General features: G+C 37.0%; 2 protein-coding genes across 3 annotated transcripts; both read left to right on the forward strand.

Moving 5' to 3' along the window:
- The first annotated feature begins 2,037 nt into the window (after positions 1-2,037).
- Positions 2,038-9,515, forward strand: LOC129924979 (E3 ubiquitin-protein ligase rnf168-like). Of its 2 annotated transcripts, XM_056022779.1 has the most exons (8): positions 2,038-3,126; positions 3,820-3,896; positions 4,171-4,283; positions 4,479-4,558; positions 4,893-5,207; positions 5,754-5,818; positions 8,264-8,395; positions 8,550-9,515. In XM_056022779.1, the coding sequence occupies exons 5-8, from the start codon at positions 4,901-4,903 to the stop codon at positions 8,868-8,870; spliced, it is 825 nt and encodes a 274-aa protein (XP_055878754.1). In that variant the 5' UTR covers positions 2,038-3,126; positions 3,820-3,896; positions 4,171-4,283; positions 4,479-4,558; positions 4,893-4,900; the 3' UTR covers positions 8,871-9,515. The 2 variants fall into 2 exon arrangements, with proteins under 2 accessions (XP_055878754.1, XP_055878755.1); XM_056022780.1 differs by lacking the exon at positions 3,820-3,896.
- LOC129925130 (lamin-L(III)-like) lies at positions 2,146-2,841 on the forward strand. Its single transcript, XM_056023509.1, has one exon. It carries the CDS (start codon positions 2,146-2,148, stop codon positions 2,839-2,841), a length of 696 nt encoding a protein of 231 aa, XP_055879484.1.
- Positions 9,516-22,092: the final 12,577 nt, after the last annotated feature.

The raw sequence follows: 22,092 nt of genomic DNA on the forward strand, positions 1-22,092 counted from the left end.
TTTATGATTATTATCTTGTACTGTAGTGTTTTCTCTTGCAACAAATTATCTAGTTTAGTACAAAAGATAATATACATAGATAATTAATATTCAAATAGCTGTCATATACACAAAAAACTGAAGCTAATAATTAATAAGACCAAAAATTTAAATATACCCTACTTGAACTATTCCGAACGGTATCTTCTGTTAATCACTATGCCTAATATCTAGTTGATTGGAAATGATGTTTATTGAAGGCTTTTTTTTCTAACAGGGTACAGACTCCCAGACAACAATGAAATGCACATGAAACTAAAAGAAGCTCAGGATCAAATCAAAAGCTTGGACATTCTCCTCACTGGGGCCAACAAACAAAAGGATATGTCTGAAAAAAAATGATAAAGTCTTGGAACAGAAGTTGTCTTCAGGTGAAAAAAACCTGAAAGAGCTAGAAAGTGAAAAGAACAAATTAAACAAAGCCATTTCAGAATTGCAGAAGGAAAATACAGATTTGGAAAGCAAAAGAGCCAGCGCTGAACACGAGAGCCATGCTATTTCTGCTCTGCTGGAAAAGGAAAAGAACATTGTAAAGAATCTACAGAAAGAATGCTCGTCACTTCAGTCTTATGTCTGTAAACTTCAGAATGAAAGAACTAGAATCTGAGAAAATCAAATTAGCCAAAATCATTTCAAAGTTGGAAAACACTAAAGCTAATTTGGAGAAAGATAGGGATGCCATCTCTTCTTGTTTGAATGAGGAAAAAGAAAGGTATAAGAAAGAATGTGCCACTTTGATGTCAACAATAACACAGTTGCAAAGGGAGGGGAAAATCTATGATGAGGAAAACAATCAAATGGACAGAACAATCCAAGAGCTAGTGACAATGAATGCCAGTCTAGAGAAAACTAAAGATATCATTGCTACTCAGCTTGAAGCCGAGAGAGACAAGTCACAGAAAGAGTTAAAATCATCCATATCAGTATTACTAGAGGAATCAGAGGCAGAGAAAGTCAAGTTAAGCAGTAGAATAACGGAGTTACAGAAAGAGACTTTAGAATTGGGAAAGAAATTAGAAAATACTGAGCAAGAGTTTCAATCTGTTTCATCCCAACTTTTGGAAGAAAAGAGTTCAGTCAGCACTATCAAAGAAGAATGCTCAGCAATGAATTTTACCATTTTAAAAATGGAGAATGAAATAGCAGATTTGAAAACTGAAAAAATTAATTTAGTCCAAGGTTTATCAGAGTTAGAAAACGTTACAGCTAGTCTTGAGAAAGACAAAAATGCCCTCTCTTCATGCATAGAGGAGGAAATAGAAAAGTCTAAAAAAGAATGTTCAGTTTTTATGTCATTAATAACAGAACTAAAACAGAAACTTGAACATTTTCACTCAGAAGTGGTTCAATTAAAAATAACAATTGATGAGCTAGAGAAAAAAAATGCTAGCTTAGAGAATGATAAGAAAGCTATTTCTTCCCAATGGGAATTCGAAAGAGACAAATCACAGATTGCACTTGAAGAATCAGAGGCATAAAAAGATAAATTGAATGCTATGATATCAGAGGTACAGAAAGTGTCATTGGAGTTGGAAAAGAAATTAGAAGATTCAGTACAAAAGTGTCAAGCGATTTCTTCTGAACTGAAGGAAGAGAAGATCTCAGTCAGCACTGAGGAGTACTCATTGATGAAGTTAGCTGTTTCATCAATGGAAACTGAATTAGCAGATCTAAAAGCTGAAAGAACAACTTTAGTTCAGACTATGTCAGAATTAGAAAATGCTAGAATCTGCCTTTCTTCTCGCCTTGATGAGGAGAGAGACATGTCAAAGAAAGACTTATCGATTTTAATGTCATCAGTTGTAGAGCTAAAAAATGATATTGAATATTTTCAAGTGGAAAAAAATCATTTAAATGAAACCATCAATGAGTTAAAGATGAAAAACACTGGGTTAGAAGAAGATAGAAAAGCCTTGTCTTGCCAGCTGGAAGAAAAGGCAGAGAGACATGTAGCAGAATTATTGGAAGAAAAAGTCAAGACTAAATGATATTATTGCTGTTTTGCAGACAGAGTCTTTAGCATTGAAAAACCAATTAACTAATTCTGTTCAAGAATGTCAAGTTCTTTCAACACAACTGAATGAAAAAAATGTGAAATATTTAGAAATGAAGTCAACCATCTCAAGATTGGATGAAGAAGTTACATATTTAGAAAATACAAAAGCTAGCCTGGAAATGGAGAGGGATAGCATCTCTTCCAGTATGATAGAGGAGCGAGAAAAGTTTCATAACGAATGTTCAGTACTGACATCTTCAATCTTAGAATTACAGACCACAGTAACAAACTATGAAGGCAAGAACAATGTCTTGAATAAAACTGTACTAGAACTGCAATCTAAAAATGCTCATTTAGAAAATGATATGAATATCATTTCTTCCCAGCTAGATGCTGAGAGAGTCAAGTCAGCAAAAAAGAATTTTGAGCTTAAGTCGACCATATCTGCATTGCAAGAAGAATCTCAGTCAGAAAAAGACCAATTGAAAATGACCATATCTGCATTGCAAGAAGAATTTCAGGCAGAGAAAGACCTATTGAAAATGACCATATCTGCATTTCAAGAAGAATTTCAGGTAGAGAAAGACCAGTTGAAAATGACCATATCTGCATTACAAGAAGAATCTCAGGCAGAGAAAGACCAGTTGAAAGCTGCCGTATCAGAATTACAGAACGACACCATAGAATTCAAAGAGAAATTAGATTACACTAAGCAAGAGTGTCAAACTGTTTTGTCTCAACTGCATAAAGAAAGGGAGTCTCTAAACTCATACAAATTAGAAAACTCACAGAACTATTTTGAATAAAGAGAAAGAAGTAGCAGATTTGAAAGCTGAAATTAGAAATCTAGCTAATACTTTAGTGGAATCAGAATACATTAGAAACGACCTTGAGAAAGGCTTAGCTGATGAAAGGGAACAATTCAAGAAAGAATGCTCCGTTTTGAACTCATCAGTAGCAGAACTGACGCAGAAGCTTGAGCACTGTGAGAATGAGAGAAGTAACTTGAATCAAACAATACAGGAGCTCAAGACTATGATTGTCCATTTGGAAAACGACAAGGAGGCTTTGTCATCACAGCTGGAAGAAAAGTAAGTCCATAATTATTGTTTGATGTACATTTCTCTCCTGTTTAAAAATTATTCTCAGTTAAAAGATTAAAGTAAAGGTTACTGGTTTCTGTGGCTTACGGTTCACGAGGGTTTCAACTGGTCAGCATGACGACCTACCGCCTTACTTTTCCCTAACTAATGTCAGTTACCCATTAGCGCTGGGTGAACTCAAAGTGCCCAAAGATCCCAAAATTAAAAATCCAAGTCTTCACAGGATTCGAACCCAGGACCCCTAGTTCAGAAGCCAAGCACTGTACCGCTCAGCTACCGCGCTTCAGTTAAAAGATGTTAACATTTTATCTTTAAAAGAAATTTTTTATTTAAAATTACTTTTGTATAACGCATTTTTCATGCTATAGCAGGCTCAGTGCTCTCTAGTTCAAACACTTGTGGACTTAGTGTGTGGTATGTGTATGTTGGGGGGGGGTATCTGGGAGAAGATTTTGCCTTATTGTAAGAGAGGTATCTGGTATATTTCTGTGCCCACATGATAGGTAGCTAAAGTGCCATTCATCCACGTCCCAACAAAGTGACAATTTTGTATTGTTTTTAATTACCTGTTTCTCTTAGGGCTCTGTTGTTTGTTGTGTTGGTGATATTAGATGTTGTAAATTAAAAGTTGCATTGTTAAAAGAAAATGTTTACCAAAATTGTTTTACATTTTATCACTAGCTGGAAACTAATTAAAAAAATAGAGCCTTTCAGAGATGTCTTGGATAATTTTCAAATGGAAAAAAAATTCTTGTTGGGTTTGTAGCATTTATGTTTGTATATTTTCTTTTTAATAGTTACTCAGCGATTAGCAAATTTCTTAGTTATTAATTAGAATTGAGCATTTTTTGTTTGTTAATAATATGTTTTACAACAAAGAATCTAATACAAATCTAATAGATGAGCATATTTCAGTGCAACATGTAACAATACTTACTCGTGTCATTAAGATTAGTCTTTAAAAAATATATTTAGATATCTACTAGAAAAACAACTGAAAAGAGATATTTATTTATTTTTTTAAATCATCAGAAACAGACAAATATACAAGTGAGCAAATGGAAAGATAGACCAAAGAAGCCATTAAAAACATGGGTCATCAAAACCATCGCCAGAAAGTCAAATATGTGGAGACTTTGAAAAAGGTAAATTTAGCTTTGCAGGAGGTTCATTTTCACTTTGTAAAATAGCGGCTATGTAAACATTCATCATTCACTCTTCTTCCCTCCCCCATTTCACAACTGCCATAATAGTCTCTCAACATGTTTTTGCTCTATTACAAATCTTGTCCAATTTTCTTATGCAATGCTGTGTTGTATTTATAATTAAATATGCTTTAGATTGCTCCGGTGGTTGCTACTACACAATGCGACTCTTCCAAAATGACAGACACCTGGCGAACCAAGAATTCCTTTTAAAGGTAAACAAAGCAAGCTTTTTGCATAATAGATACAAAAACTACATTTAGTTTTTTTTTAAATCTAATTCATAGGATCCTGAGAAATAATAAGGCAATGACATGGATCTCAAAAATCAAGACTTTTCTTTATTGCGTACAGTATGGCTGACAAACGTAACCGCGTGTATGTTCCACATTGGGGCCCAAAATTCCACATTTTCAACCTGAGTGTTCCACATTTTCAACCTGAGTGTTCCACATTCTGGGTCTTGAGGGTAGGCATGTCTGTGCAATCAAATAAAAAAAAGTTTTTTTCAGATCAAATTCTAATTTGCTTTGCTATCTATAATTACAGGAAAAAAAATGCTGTCTGAATCTGAGTGCATGTGCCCAGTATGCATTAGCTTACTCATCCAGCCTGTAACATTTCCCTGCAATCACTCACTGAGTTTAAAATGTTACAAGGAAACAGTGGAAAAAGCCAACCTCTCATGTCCAGTCTGCAGGAAGCGCATTTCAGTCTGGGCCAGAAAAGCTGCCAAGGAAAATAAATTGATAAACATGGAAATGTGGAAAGACATCCAAGAGGCCTTCCCTGAAAAAGTGAGGCGCAGGCTGGAAGCCAGTGAAGAAAGCAACAGTGAAGATGAAGAAGATGATTTTGAAGCCCGTAAGTTGAAATACATGAAATTAATGTTTTTTGGATTGTTATTTTGCTAGGTATCAAAAATAGTACTAAAATCCCATCAAGGATGTTTGAGAAATATAGAACATAAAGATAAAATCACCTTCAGTAATCCTTTAGTCTTTTTAGGGCATCCATGAACTGTTGGTAAATTCTCTCCATTACTTTCTTTTGCCAGAATAAGCATATCTTTTCCATAGACAGGGCTGTACAGTTCATAATGTTGTCCCCCATTGCATCTTTTATCTGCCTCTCCTTCTTTTTCCTGGAACTGTTCCCTGCAGAAAAAGTTTTGCTAGCCCTTTAAATAGATGTACAGTCTAAGCCAGCGTTTTTTTTTTTTCGACAATGGTCTGAAAAATATCATTACTGTGATTCTAACCACCTTTAGAATGAAACAGACCAGACTAAAGGTAGATTCATGCAAAGACAATGGCTTTAACCTTGAGTAATGATAAAAAAAAATATTGAAAAGCTCCCATTTGTTTCAGAGCTGAACAAAATTATTGAAAAGCTCCCATTTTGTTTCAGAGGAAAGAAGACAAATTTCCTGTCCTGGAGAAATCAGACAAGAATATGAAGCTGCTATTCAGCAGGTGAAATATGAATAAACTTTATAATTCCTAGAAATGGAAACAAATTTTAAGTTTTAATTGTCATTCTTTTAGAATAAACATGGTAATTACGGTGACATTTTTTTTTATAGTGCATCTTTCATTCATATTATTCCTTCATCATGTTGTATAAGTGTTTCTCTCTGGTTCATAGGTTTTTCATAGGTCCAATCTCTTTTGTGGATCATTGGGGAGAGACGGTATCTGGGAGGTTTCGGTGCTTCTCAGCTGCGTCCCACAAAATTCCCATACTGGTGTTGTTAGGTGATTCTCTTGTTTCATCTGACAGGGTGACTTGGCATATATTTGAATCACCTTCCTTGCTTAATTTCTATTAGTTGATAGTATTAATGGGGGAGTGACTGGCATAATTAAGTGGTATCAATTAATTCAGTTGTGGCTAATTATAACTTAAAAACAAAAAGAAAGAAAATCTAGATCAAAATCATTTTATAGCAATTGCACCATGATATAGTCCAGGGGTTCTCAACCTGTGGGTGGCGACCCCCTTGGGGGTCGATTGACGATTTGCCAGGGGTCGCCTAAGACCATCAAAAATAAGGATTGTTATTGTCTATTCTTCTATTGCTGTATGTGTGTGTGTGTGCTGGGGTCACGGAAGAGTGGGGGATTGTAAAAAGGGGTCGCCGAGCATAAAAGGTTAAGAACCGCTGATATAGTCGATCTGGTTGTGGTATTCTCCGTTCGGACTGTGCCATGTGGTTATACATGATTTTTTGTGGCATCCTAGTTTGTTAGCCTGTAAGAGATTGTTGTATTTTGCAAATTCTAAAAGTCGTTGACCTCGTTCATTGGTTGAGAGGTTACTGTATCTTCCACAAGTGCCTTTCCAGGTTTGGTAGGAGTCACTTCCTACTTTGGCATTCCGGTCTCCTTGTACAACAAGGATGTCCTTTTTCAGGACTTTATTGACCACTTCCTATAATAGCTCATAAAACTCTTCTACTGCCTCATCCTCATATGTTGATGTAGGAGTGTATGCTTGAATGATGGTGATATTGAAGGGTGGTGACTTTAAACTTATGGAAATGAGTCGAGTAGGTATAGGGTACCAGTTCTCAACGCAATTGCTGTAGTTACTGTGTACAAGAAATCCTACTCCTTGTTCGTGGACATCTTGTAGTCCACTGTAGTCCAGTTTATGGCCCTCTTCTGTGGTTGTTTCACCTATGTTTTTCCAGCGCATTTCAGAGAGTCCTATGATGTTGAAATGAATTAGGTTAACTTCATGTGTGGGCTCTTCAACTTTTCCTTCCTCTATTAGTGATCTCACATTCCATGTTCCTATGGTGATTTTATTCCTGGTATGTATTTTATTTTTGCATGGACCAGTAATACACTTCTCACCTCCGTCCTGGTCTGTGACTGTAGATGCGGCCCTTGGTAACCCGGGCTATGGCCGAGCCGGTATGGATTTATTTACTGTCATTATCTCATTTGGTGTAACGAGGGCTAAATACTTGCATGGCGGCGCCCATCCCTCTCTATGCTTGACCACAACTGAGTACCTCTAATTTGGTGGTTAGCCTTGGTCCTGAACATGTGGCCGTTGTAGTCCATCCTGGGACTCTTCCTCCCTGGCTGGTGACCTTAGTCTAGAAGGCCTTTCGCCCAGTGGTGCCATGTTATCACCACCCCCTCACATGGTTTAGTTCGCCAGCTGAAGCGGTTTTCCAGGGCATGGCGCTTGGAGCCACATGTGTGAGATTTAGGGGTCTGAAGGGGACCAGTGAGGCCATCCACCTAATAGTGCAGCATACCGGACCATCAAAGGTACTACCCCTTCCCAGTACCCCCTTTACCCCTTTTTAGACTTAAGTTGTTTCAAAACTTGATTAACAAGAACATCTGGATATTGATTATAATACTTTAATAATGTTGATCAAGCATCAACTGTTACTGTCACGCAGACCAGATCTTTCTTTACAGCCCCTTTCTCTCTTTAAATAATTAAATATATGTAGATCTAGATTTATTTTTTAACTGAACTGTAGCTCTGTTCCATCTGCAAAATAACCACAACAGATACCAAAATCAATGAAGTTCAATGACCAAAACAAAAATTTTACCCTAACAACTGTCCTACACAAAAAGACACTTCCAATGCTGGCTGGTGCAAAAGTAACTATTAATTATACCATTTCTCTGCCAATTCCTCCATAAAACAACATGTTGTGTTAAATGGTTAAAAAAATATATTATTTGCATTGAGCGCGATCTACTTCTCTGTGGCTATACATTACTGCTATAGCACTCTGTCTTTATAGCATCAGTTGTGCCAAGGCTTTGTTGAGTGTTTTCTTATATCAATAAACTCAACAAAAAAATTCTTGTTCCTTTATGGACGTAGGTAGAACTTCACTGGAATCGAATCTCTTTTATATGAAAACGTTTATTATTCAATAGATTCAGCAAAAAAAGGACGAACAGGCAAAGAAAGAGGAGGAGGCCAGTAAAGTACTGTTTGAAGCTCTGCAACAGGAAGAATTTTTGTCAGAGAAAGTGGAAATAGAAGAGAAAGCACTGATGCTTGAAAAGGTCAATAAATATTGTAATAAATAAAAACTTAATAATGTAAAAATAATTTGAATTTATTGATTTTGATTGTTTCCAATTCTGTTGAAGTGTCTTTCATATTTTTATTAATCAATGCTTTCATGTTTTTAAACTGGAGTTGTGTTTCTTGTTTCAGAAAAAGTCTAAAAAAAATAGCCTCTTTCTGAATCCAGTTGTCAGATTAAAGAAGTGTTTAAAAGCAGAGGATATAGTGTTGAGTTGGAGAGCTAACAACTGTCTTCCTGACACTGAAACTTTCCATGACTCTTCACAACTCACAGAAAACAGATCAGCTATACCTGCTGGCAATAGTTCAGAAAAGAATGATGACCTTAGGTTTGCAACAAAATTGCAAGAATTTTTAGACTTAATGGATAAAAAAAGAATAGTTGTGGGTAGGTCAAAAGGATCCAGAAATGAATATACTTTGCGTAGAAAGCATAAATGTGATGAGTGACTGTTACATTGTGTTGTTGATTGTTATATGTTGGGTTGAGTTTTTTTTTTATGTTTTAGTAATGTTTTTGTTGTTGGCTACTTTCTTTTTGATACTGTCACATGACCCATAACAGTCTGACCTTTTGCACTTACCTAAACTATTGAATGACATCGTCATACAAAATAACAATTTAAAAGAAAGAATAATTATAAGTTATGTTATTTATCAGCCTCTAGGCATCAATTTATTGTTTATGTCCAGAATGTACAGAATGCTGTGTAAACATATGATGTTATTCTAAACACAGACTTATTGTTCTTGAGTTGTTGATTCCAAGTGCTTCCTATTCTATCTAGATCACATGTTTTTGAATTATATTGGTGTATATATATATAAATATACATTACAATTTATTGATGATTCTATTTATCCATCATTTGAAACCTTTCATTTACTTTTTTTTACTGCTAATTAACAAACAAAATTTCTAAATTTACATGTATGATCTTTGCATAGTCTATGCCAAACATTTACCCTGTATTGTCATGTTATATTTGATATTTTCATGTATTAATTTACTGCCAAAGCCTTAAAGAGAAATACATTCATTAATCTCTGAAGGTAAATTTAGCATTATTTGCTAAAACTTAGCAATAAAACACTATTTGAAAATTATTTGAAAATGTCTTTTTTTTTTTTTAACTTTTAGCAAGAATTGTTTATTTTAATACTATCAGACTTAATCAAAATACATTTTCATAAACTAAATTGAACTAAAACTTTGACAGCACATTGATTAAAATGTAACAGACTTTGTTTTTGTCATGCCTTTTAATAAAAGCCTTAATGAAAAATGCCATTTGTAATTGAATCCAGTCTGTATTATATAAACACAGAGAACAAAAACCTGAGGATTGTATGGAGATAGTTTGTACAAAATATAGCATCACTACATTATGTGCTCACCAAGAGAATTATGGGATAGAAAGATAGTAACATCAGAAACAAACATACTCTAGTGGCTATTGTCACTCAACTATGACACTTGCCTTGGATACTTGCCTTGATCAATATACAACTGACTTCAGTGGTTCCTATCAATTTACTGTGTGGGAGACCAAAGTTCAACTATAATTAAGATGTTAAAACAATACATTCTAAACTCAATCACTAGTTTGATGTGAATTCACTGAACTATGTATTTCAAAACTTGAGCTATTCTGTGCATGCAGTGTCTTGTCCCATGAAAAACCAAAAGGTCATTCAACACTATTTGATCACATCACTATCCTAACTTTTAACAGCAGTTAGTTGCATAAATAGTTCTGTACATATATATATATATATATTATAAATATAAATTGTAACAAACCAACTTATAATGAAACCCATCCCATGTAGCTATTATCTAGACATGAGTGTAACAGTGCTAGACAGCAGTGTATTCTAGAGGAACTACTGGGCACAGCCTAGCAATCATTTCTACACGTTTGGAAAAAAAGGGGGGGGGAGTACAACATATGTTTCTAAAAATGGGATTATGAGTACAGGCAGGCTACACAATAACTAATAAATATGGCCGATGCAATAATGTCAACTTCTAAATGACAGATACAAGAATGTCATTTTCCGAACAATAATATGAATACATTATTTATACTTAAACATGTGTCTAGTGTTTTTGACTGAGTATTAAGAATAATCATAAATGTGTTGGCTAGCTAGAGACACACAGACAAGACATATTACATTGTGTTGGCTAGCTAGAGACACACAGACAAGACACATTACATTGTGCTTGCTAGATAGAGACACAGACAAGACACATTACGTTTGGTTGGATGTTTAGAACTCCACCAATATACAAAAAAATGGTCTGATGCAGTCAACTTGAATCTAGATTGATATATACCGCAGTCAACTTAAATCTAGGTTGATATATACTGCAGTCAACTAGGTCAAAAATATATCAATGTAGATTAATATAAAATTAATAGTAACTCACAGGAAACACATATCCTAAACAAAATAGGGGTCAGGAGGTATTTGAATACTATGTGTTTTTTTTTAGTAACAACATAACCAATAGACAGAATGAAGTTCCTTGTAAATATTTTGACCAGCACAACTTTTACTGTCAGCATAATGGAAACAAATCAAGATGAACAATAAAAGAATGACCAATTCTATGACAAGCATCATATATATAAATCTAACTCATACAGAAGCTAGTTAGATTTATACATGTCATAACAATACAGATATGTTTGTAAAATGTTTTACATGTTTCGTTCCTTCAGAGTTGAAGATAATTACTTCCTAGTCCAAACCTCCTGCAGGACGACGGGGGATGGGAGCGGGCACGGTTTGAACCAGGGACCATCGATAAATCCGAACGACAGTCCAGCGTGAAAACCGCATGACCAGGCAGATATGAAGATACTGACCATAGAAAAAGGTTGAAAATAAAAAGTGAAATGAAATCTATAAACAAATACCTAAACTAACTTTTCAAACATTTTACATGTTTTTTCAATACCATACAATTGGTCACAACTATACACACAGACTTAATATTAACATCACAATCTCTGAATGTTTAATAGGCTTTGATTCACTCAGACATAAAGCATCCATTCACTCAAACATCATAAAGCCTTCATTCACTCAAACATTAACTATTCATTCACTCAAATATAAAGCTTTCACTTTATAAAAACAAGTTAAAATTACTATTTTTTTTAATTATGAGAGAAATGATCAACTATTCATTAATTCATTAGCCAATGTTCCAGAGCTGTTATCAACAAATTATTGTGCATTGGTTAAACTGATTCCCCCCCCCCCCTCAACCATACATTATTACTTAAAAATTAATTAATTAAAAGTTGTTCATTTTTACAAGTCAGTCGGGGCTTAACATTCAATTTTAATTAGTATCATAATTATGACAAAATTATGACAATAAAGATAAGGTCTCATACATATGGAACTTTGACTAAACCAACAGCCAAACACCTTGGTACAATAACTAACTATTGCTTTTATTACGGCAACAAGGTTTAGTTTAGGACATCACTGGCCTAAATGCAAATTTTCTCAAACAGAAAAACTAGTGTTCACACTGGTGATGACTGCACTCTAGAATTGACCAACACTATTAGTGACCAGCACAGCAATGAGTGGCAAACACACAAGTATGCTGACACAGAAATTAGTGTCCCTTTTCATTTGTTTCCAAGAGATGAAGTTTTAAAGGGAAAATGGGAAATATTTATTCGGCTGAAGAGCAAATAGTTCACAAAGGCATATGCTCACATTAAATTCGCGGAAGACAAGTACCGGTGCTCGGATTAGTAGATCTAAAGCAGTGGTCTTCAACGGGGGCGATATCGCCCCCTAGGGGGCGTTTTCGAGATTTTGGGGGGCGCTGAGAGCCAAAGGGGCGGTAGGGGGGCGCTGAGCACAAAATGGGGCGGTAAGGGGGCGCTGGACATAAAGGCGGAAAGAAGAAATTTAAGGTGCTCTGAAACAAAACAAATTTAAAAATTCTTCAACATTTAAGCTGGGAAACTAAATATAGACAAATTATAAATAACTTGCTTCTAATTGAAGAACAGAAACAGCGTTAGAAAAGGAGTTCGGGAATCCCATTTTCTATTTTTAAATTCTTATTCTCTTGCTGTGATCGGAGAGTATTAATGTCCTTGGATCTGGCGCGTATAAATGTTGAAGATTTGATAAACAAACTAGGTAATATGCCTTTTAGATTATAGTTTATTTTATCTACATATGTCAATATATTGATATGTAAATGTTAATTGCAAAAAAAAAAACAATACTGGTAACATTTAATAGAATAATTTAACTTTTTAAAAACAAAAAACGTTGATAAAATGTTGTTACGAAATCTCACTGGTATGTCATGTAATATTTCCTTGAGATTTAGTGAAATTCCACTAGAAAAAAAGTAAGTTCTACTTTGATCGCATTTTCAGATGAGGTTATGAAACCAAGTCGGCTTCACGAATATATAGCGATATCCAGATATAATTTAAGAATATTCACGAACAATTATAAAAATCTTCAATTAAAACAATATTAAAAACAAAAAACGGCAAAGCAGGATATGCTTTAGTGGCCTCTTAGAAAAATGCATAGCTTTTTGAAAATTCTTATAATATTGTTGAAAAAATGATTAAAACTAAATTTATTTTAAAACATATGTAACACAAAAATACTTTTTTTTTCTGTTAGAGATGAAATATTATTTCAAAATTATCTAGTTATGTAGCTTCTGAGGACATATAGGAAACCATTAGTGGTTGGACGCTACAATGACTTTATAGGTAATATATGGCTCCTTTTGTCTCGAAAGGCAATGGATGCGCCCAAGTGAGTCACTGGTTTTGGCTTAATCTTGAGACGGGGCAGAATCTGGTGTGGCTAATCAAGCCAATTCTAGAACGGCAGACTTTGCCACAATTCGTACATGTGTATGCCTCTGATTTAGGGCTAGCAGACAGGGCAGCTTTCTTTTTTTCCCTCTTGATTAAAGCCGCTTCAATTCTTTTGTTCTCAGCAAGGGTTGTCCCAGCACGCACAGTCTGTCTCCATGCACTCCGGTCTTTGGCTATGTTTTCCCACATACTTTCACTGATGCCTGAGGCTCTCATGTCTCGCTTGCAGACATCTCTATATGTTAGTCTTGGGCGGCCCTTGGGTCTGACTCCTTCCACAAGCTCAGCATATAAGATATCTTTCGGGATTCTACCATCTGGCATTCGGGTGACATGTCCGAGCCAGCGTAATCTTCTTTGTGTCAGGAGAGCATACATGCTGTTCATATTGGCCAATCTCAAAACTTCCTGATTGGAGACATGGTCCCTCCAAGAGATGCCCATTATGCGTCTAAGGCAGCGCAAGTGGAAACTATTCTGTGCTCTTGGTACATGTATGTTGACCAGCTTTCACTGCCATAAAGGAGAGTGCTCACAACACAGGCGTTGTAGACTAGGATTTTGGTCGCTGTGGTCAATTTACCATTTTCCCAGACGCGCTTGGAGAGTTTTGCCAATGCTGTGGTAGCTTTTCCTATCCTTTTTGTCAGCTCGATGTCTAAGTCTAGGTTACTGACAATTGTTGAACCCAAGTAGGTAAATTCCTGCACCACTGAAAAGGTGTGGTTCCCAATTTGTATTATAGGTATTTCTGCGACGTCTTGTGCCAGGATTTCGGTCTTGGAGAGACTTATAGTAAGGCTAAACTCTTGACAAGCAGCTGCTAAGGCGTTCACTAGCTTCTGTAGACCTCCTTGTGAGTGAGATACGAGTGCCGCGTCATCTGCAAACAGCAGCTCCCTTATCAAGATACGACGCCTTTTCGTTTTGGCTTTAAGACGTGCCAGGTTAAAGAGCCTTCCATCGGATCTGCTATGGATGTATATTCCGTCTTCCAGGGATTTAAAAGCACTGGATAGTACGACTGAGAAGAAGATGCCAAATAGTGTAGGGGCCAGTACACATCCTTGTTTTACACCGCTCTTAATGGAGAATGGCCTGGAGGAAGAACTTTCAAACTGAACGGTACCCTGCATATTTTCGTGAAAAGCTGACACTAGTTTTCTTAACTTATTTGGGCAGCCGATTTTCTCTAGTACAGCAAACAGACCGCTTCTGCTAACAAGGTCAAAGGCCTTGGTAAAATCAATAAAAGCTATGAAGAGGGGCTGCATTTGTTCTCTGCTCTTCTCCTGTAGCTGCCGCAGAGAGAAAATCATATCTGTTGTAGATCTACCTGCCCTAAAGCCACACTGCGACTCTGGATAAGGGCAGGTAGATCTATAGGTAATATAGAATAAAGAACAAATCTATTTACTATTCACATTGTGAGTTATGATACACAAGAAAAGTTTAGCCCGCAATTTCATTTCTATATGAATCTAATTATAAAACTTTAAATAAAATACAAACCCATGCCGAAAATAAGCGCATCTTTCAGCAGTTTGGTGAAACAAATGATGAAAAAGGTGTTAGACTTGTTGTAAACTGAAGTTCGCTGGAATTTCGAAAGGGGTTTGTTAATTGTTATGGCTCGTTTTTTTAAGCTCTTAAATAATTATTTTTTTTAGAAACGGGAAGATTCAACGGTTGGCGATGACTTAAAGCAGGCTAAAAAATTGTTTTACATGGTAGGCATCTAACACAAATGAATGAAACGAACCTCCGACTGCTAGGAAAGAAATTGACTGTCATTGATCATATCATTTTCTCTTTTATCGAGGAATTAAATCTATTTTAAAGTGTTTTACACTCTCACATAACTTGTTTATGGACAAATGAATTACTGCCCAAGGACACCGATATCTATGCAATTCACATAACAATGCTCTATGAAGAAATTAAGATTCGCTTCTAAAATTAAAAGTATATATATATAAATGACAATTATTAAACATCTGTTACTGACGTTCAAATTGAGTTGCATGAAAAAATAGATTTACAAAACTATGTCTTCAGTAAAAAGAATGTAAACATAGGAGGCACACAGTGGCGTAGCTAGGGTGGGGGGGGGGGGAGGGGGAAAATTTGAAAATCCACCGGGCCCCCATTTTAAGGGGGGGGGCAAATTAGCGCTTTTTTAATTAATTAAATTAAATATTACGCAAAATGCAGCGGCCCCCAAAGATGTCAAGCCCCCTGGCCCTCCAAACAATGGAAATTCCTAGCTACGTCCCGGAGGCACAACAGAGATGTGGATGCATTTAAATGTTTCATTAAAATTCCAAAACTGTGGTCGAAATAGGAATTATGTTTTAGCTTTTCAGTAAACCTACATGGTTAACCTAGATTTAGTACGTAACAAAGTTAATGAATAAGCAAAGAAATAGACAGGATTTAGCGACTAGAGAAGACCATCGCCTTGCCTTGGCTAACTTAAAGCTTGTAATTTCTAATATTGTCAGACTGCAGGAAGCACAAGGTTAGCTTAATTTCATTTTGTAGTGAATTCAGCAATAATAATATTTATATTTAAAAAATAACTATATTTACAATTAAACTTAAAAACAGTAGGCCCTAATAGTCAAAAATTTAAACGGAGACTATTCTTAGGATTTGAAAGAAAGTCTTTACAATTAATTTTTGTGTGTAATCACTGCAAATTATTTGACATAAGTTTTTGCATAATGATAATATTGGCTTTTTTTTTTTTGCCTTTAATTCCGAAGATTACGGCTTAGTCCAGAGTTTCAAATAACTACGCAAACCCAACTGCGACCTACATATTTTCCCTGAATTTTATGCAGACAAAGCCTTTGTATGCTGGTGTTCTATTTAAGTTTTCTTTCCGTCTTTTGCGCCTGTCTTCAATAATGGCTTTTCTTTGAGTATCAAATGTTAGTCCCGCAGTTTTTGTAAGAGCTCTCGAACTGTTTCTCTCAGAGGCTATCTGCTGCCAGAGAATGCTGCCAGGTACTTTCCTCTATGCCAGTGAGAGCGAAATGAATAAATCTTTATAGCGTTCACCGGGGAGGGGGGCACCTCTGTAACTCAGTCCTCCTCAAAGCTCGTCAGTCATAGGCCAAGGAGTTCACAAAAATCGCCTTTGGCATACGGTCGTCTCCCAAGCGGGATAAGCGTTATTGACAGCATAACAATTAATAGATAGATGATATTTTGTTCAAATTTGCCTTCTCACGCTTCTTTATAACTGTTTTTCTTAGAGGGGGGCGCTGGCGGATTTTTTTTAAGAAAAAATTAGAAAAGGGGGCGGTAGGCCAAAAAAGGTTGAAGACCACTGATCTAAAGGATTTGAGTGCCCACTCGTGACGTCACACAGAAATTCCGTGAAAATCTGACCGTTTTGCATGCGCAGAAAAATTATGTCAGAAAAACATCAATTACTAAGTTTACCTTACCTTTACCTTTACCTATCTCTTGGTCTGTTGGACCGTTGGGGCACCAGACAAGACTTGTCGACCGTCTTTCTCCATCCCTCCCTTTCTTTTGCCTTGTTTAGAACCTCTCTCAATGGCAGGCCCGTCCATTCTTTTATGTTGTCCTCCCATCGCTTTCTTTGTCTGCCTCTTCTTCTTTTCCTGGTACTGTTCCCTGAAGAAAGGTCTTTGCGAGCCCCTTGTAATATGGCCATATTTAAGCTTTCGTCTTTTTACAATAGTTAGCAGGTCATCATGGGCTCCGATCGCTACAGTAAACTTGTCTCTAATCTCTTGGTTTGTAACGCGGTCTTTAAATGTGATGCCTAGGATCCTTCTGTAGCATCTCAATTCCATTGCAAGGATTCTCCTCTCTAGCTCTGCATTTTTATATGCTTGTGAGTTGTGGACTTTGAATTACTAAGTTATTCTTGCAAATAAAAAAAAGAATAATATATTCATTTTCTGTAAATCAAAATCATATTATATCAACAATTGTCAAAACCATCGGACTTTCACTTTAATAAAATTTGGAGAGTAACTGCAGAAAAAAATAAGTATAGACATTGAAAGTGAACTGGATAGATGTTGCTTATAAGCTAGAGTAAATAATTCACCAAGAAGATTTCTGAAAATAAAAAGCTGCTGTATTGCAGGTGATCCTGGGAAGCTTATTAGACAAGTTCTGAAATCAGAATTAATGTTCCATGTGTTCCATGATTTGCAAGTCTTTGTTTAACTTGGGTTAATAGTTCTGATGGAGGTGGGGTGGCTGAGTAGAAAAAGCACAACTTGGCTTCCAAACAAGGGACACGAGTTCAAACCCTGGTTAAGACTGAGATTTTTTTTTATTTTGAGGATATTTGGTTGAGCAGAAAAAGCACTTGGCTTTCAAACCAGGTCCCGGGTTCAAATCCTGGGGAAGACTGGGATTTTTAATTTCAGAATCCGGCGCTTCTGAGTCCACCCAGCTTTAATTGGTGTAGTGTGCGTGTGAAGTTTTCTTGTTTAAACGTTATGTTTTTAGGTATAGGAAGTGGTTTGTATTGGGCATGTTTTGATTTGTTCATTCATTTACTATCTCATGTTTTGTACATATTTAAAATATTAGGTCTATTGTATTTAGCCAGAAGCGTAGCTAGCCATGTAGCTAGCCATGTGCGGCACTCCGATCATAAAATCTCGAAGCTGGTGTTCCATTAGTATAGCTCCATGGTTTTCATGCAAACATTTTTGAATAGGAGCTAACAACATCTAGCCCTGCTGGTTATTATTTGTTTCGATCGCCATCAAAATCCCTGAGATTTTCAAGAGTCAGATCTATTTCATGCTTTTTGGTCTGACTTTTGAAAGAGATGAATAAAGTGAGGCGGAAATCGGGATTTTACCAGAATTTTTGACAGCAAACTCGGAAGATCTCTCTGTTCTCTTTCATCTCTTTGTTTAAAGAGTTTCCTTATTCAGACAAAACCTATGGCCTGGTAGAGTTGAACTATCCTCTTAACATAATCAACTATGGTAACAAACAGATTTCCAGATACCTGCACACCCAGGAGAGGACAATAGGAGGACAAAGTTTTACAAAAGAGGACAAAAAGAGGACGAAGCTTGATGAAAAAGAAAAAAAAAGAACAATAGAAGACAACGCTTGACAAAGTATGATTGAAAAGAGGACAAAGCTTGACAATGGAGGACAAAGGTGACAAAATGAGAACAGAGCTTGATAATAGAGGACAAAACGAGGACAAAGCTTGGCAATAGGTGACTAAATCAGGACTGAGCTTGACAATAGAGGACAAAAGGAGGACAAAGCTTAACAATAGAGGACAAAATGAGTTGGATTTTCGGAAGTCTGTTTTGCTTTTATCTATATTTCTTTACCACTCCATGCACGCAAAAGTGTGAGTTATTAAGAACCTTAAGTCGTGCAGTAAAAAGCTAAATAGGCCTACATTTTCTCCAAGATTTATTTTTTCAAAATCTCTTCCACGCAAACACATTGAGACTGGAAAATTATCTCCCCATTTGTTGTTTTTTTTTTTTTTATATCTTCTTTGTCTTATAGGAGAAAGGGAAAATAAGATAAGATAAATGTTTTATAAATGTATCTTGTACCTTCTCACGCGAGATTTTTTTGCGGAATCTGATACAATCAACAAGCATCGAGACGAAGGTTTTATCAAACAGATTCGTAACAACAAAATAATTAAAAGTACTCCCTTTTACAACTTCTAGAGCGATTATTTTCCTCCTAATAATTAATGAATGTTAGATTAAAAAACACTGGAACATTTTTACCCCGCCCAATCCCCCTTGCTGTTGACGCTCGTTGACTTGTGGCACCAAACTGCTGGTAGACATCTATAGGCGTATTATATCTTGACTAATACAACTTTAAATAACTTCCTTTTGTGAACGAAACAAAATAAAACTTTTATTAAAATATTGACAAAATCTAGTTGATGTGAGATTTAAAAAACCTTTCAGTCTCAGGTTCTGGAGTCGTCTGTCCTAATTAAGACCGCTGACGACAACGCCACCTATGTTGCATCATTCGCACGCTAACATCTTCCCATCTTCACCATAAATAAACACACACACACACAATCTATAACAACCCTTACCCCCCCCCCCCCCCGAGAAAGAATCCCGTTAGACCTTTGGGTCATCATGCAAGGTTTGTCGACCGTCTTTCTCCATTCCACTTTGTTTTTTTGTGCTTTAGATAGAACCTCTTTCAATAGCAGGCCCGTCCATTCTTTTATGTTTCTAGAGTTAATGTCTATGATTATTTATATTCAATTTTCGTGGAACGGATTCAGGTCAAATGATCTCTAGTTACCAAGCGTATATCAACTCATTCTTGTCTGTCTGTCTATCACGTACAAAGATTCTACACCCATTCTCGGATCAAGTTAAAACTTAGCACAATTATTCATTGGCATAGACAAAGCATGAATCAATAATAAAAAAACAATTAATAAATTAATTAATGCTAATTAATTATTTTGCTTGATACCAACAAGGAAAGCTGAGCCTTCAGTATTCATAGATATGGATCAATATGTAGGGTTTTGTCCTCTAAAGATAATTGTACACTTTTTTTCTCACACACCCATTCTCAGCCTTAAACAATTAATTCTTTATTTTTTAACTGGTTCACAGACTAGTGGTTCACTGGATAGTGGTTCACAGACTAGTGTTTCACGACTAGTGGTTCACAGACTATTGCTTCACAGACTAGTGGTTCACAAATAGTGGTTCACAGACTAGTGGTTCACGAATAGTGGTTCACAGACTAGTGGTTCACGAATAGTGGTTCACAGACTAGTGGTTCACAGACTAGTGGTTCACGATTAGTGGTTCACGACTAGTGGTTCACAGACTAGTGGTTCACAGACTAGTGGTTCACGAATAGTGGTTCACAGACTAGTGGTTCACGAATAGTGGTTCACAGACTAGTGGTTCACGACTAGTGGTTCACGACTAGTGGTTCACAGACTAGTGGTTCACGAATAGTTGTTCACAGACTAGTGGTTCACGACTAGTTGTTCACAGACTAGTGGTTCACGACTAGTTGTTCACAGACTAGTGGTTCACAGACTAGTGGTTCACAGACTAGTGGTTCACAGACTAGTGGTTCACGACTAGTGGTTCACAGACTAGTGGTTCACAGACTAGTGGTTCACAGACTAGTGTTTCACGACTAGTGGTTCACAGACTAGTGGTTCACGACTAGTGGTTTACAGACTAGTGGTTCACGACTAGTGGTTCACAGACTAGTGGTTCACAGACTAGTGGTTCACGACTAGTGGTTCACAGACTAGTGGTTCATGAATAGTGGTTCACAGACTAGTGGTTCACAGACTAGTGGTTCACGAATAGTGGTTCACAGACTAGTGGTACAGACTAGTGGTTCACAGACTAGTGGTTCACAGACTAGTGGTTCACAGACTAGTGGTTCACAGACTAGTGGTTCACGACTAGTGGTTTACGACTAGTGGTTCACGACTAGTGGTTCACAGACTAGTGGTTCACGAATAGTGGTTCACAGACTAGTGGTTCACGACTAGTTGTTCACAGACTAGTGGTTCACGACTAGTTGTTCACAGACTAGTGGTTCACGACTAGTGGTTCACGACTACTGGTTCACAGACTAGTGGTTAACAGACTAGTGGTTCACGAATAGTGGTTCACAGACTAGTGGTTCACGACTAGTTGTTCACAGACTAGTGGTTCACGACTAGTGGTTCACAGACTAGTGGTTCACGACTAGTGGTTCACAGACTAGTGGTTCACAGACTAGTGGTTCACGACTAGTGGTTCACAGACTAGTGGTTCATGAATAGTGGTTCACAGACTAGTGGTTCACAGACTAGTGGTTCACGAATAGTGGTTCACAGACTAGTGGTACAGACTAGTGGTTCACAGACTAGTGGTTCACAGACTAGTGGTTCACAGACTAGTGGTTCACAGACTAGTGGTTCACGACTAGTGGTTTACGACTAGTGGTTCACGACTAGTGGTTCACAGACTAGTGGTTCACGAATAGTGGTTCACAGACTAGTGGTTCACGACTAGTTGTTCACAGACTAGTGGTTCACGACTAGTTGTTCACAGACTAGTGGTTCACGAATAGTGGTTCACAGACTAGTGGTTCACGACTAGTGGTTCACGACTACTGGTTCACAGACTAGTGGTTAACAGACTAGTGGTTCACGAATAGTGGTTCACAGACTAGTGGTTCACGACTAGTTGTTCACAGACTAGTGGTTCACGACTAGTGGTTCACAGACTAGTGGTTCACGACTAGTTGTTCACAGACTAGTGGTTCACGACTAGTGGTTCACGACTACTGGTTCACAGACTAGTGGTTCACGACTAGTGGTTCACGACTACTGGTTCACAGACTAGTGGTTAACAGACTAGTGGTTCACGAATAGTGGTTCACAGACTAGTGGTTCACGACTAGTTGTTCACAGACTAGTGGTTCACGACTAGTGGTTCACAGACTAGTGGTTCACGACTAGTGGTTCACAGACTAGTGGTTCACGACTAGTGGTTTACAGACTAGTGGTTCACGACTAGTGGTTCACAGACTAGTGGTTCACAGACTAGTGGTTCACGACTAGTGGTTCACAGACTAGTGGTTCACGACTAGTGGTTCACAGACTAGTGGTTCACAGACTAGTGGTTCACGACTAGTGGTTCACAGACTAGTGGTTCATGAATAGTGGTTCACAGACTAGTGGTTCACAGACTAGTGGTTCACAGACTAGTGGTTCACAGACTAGTGGTTCACGA

This window comes from Biomphalaria glabrata, chromosome 3 (assembly GCF_947242115.1).
Source record: "Biomphalaria glabrata chromosome 3, xgBioGlab47.1, whole genome shotgun sequence".
Lineage (NCBI taxonomy): Eukaryota > Metazoa > Mollusca > Gastropoda > Planorbidae > Biomphalaria > Biomphalaria glabrata.

Coding starts and splice junctions, on each gene's coding strand:
- LOC129925130 (XM_056023509.1), top strand. CDS start 2,146: ATGAAGTCAACCATCTCAAGATTGGATGAAGAAGTTACATATTTAGAA.
- LOC129924979 (XM_056022779.1), top strand. CDS start 4,901: ATGCTGTCTGAATCTGAGTGCATGTGCCCAGTATGCATTAGCTTACTC. Junction 5,208..5,753: donor AGAAGATGATTTTGAAGCCC/GTAAGTTGAAAT, acceptor ATTTTGTTTCAG/AGGAAAGAAGACAAATTTCC. Junction 8,396..8,549: donor AAGCACTGATGCTTGAAAAG/GTCAATAAATAT, acceptor TTCTTGTTTCAG/AAAAAGTCTAAAAAAAATAG.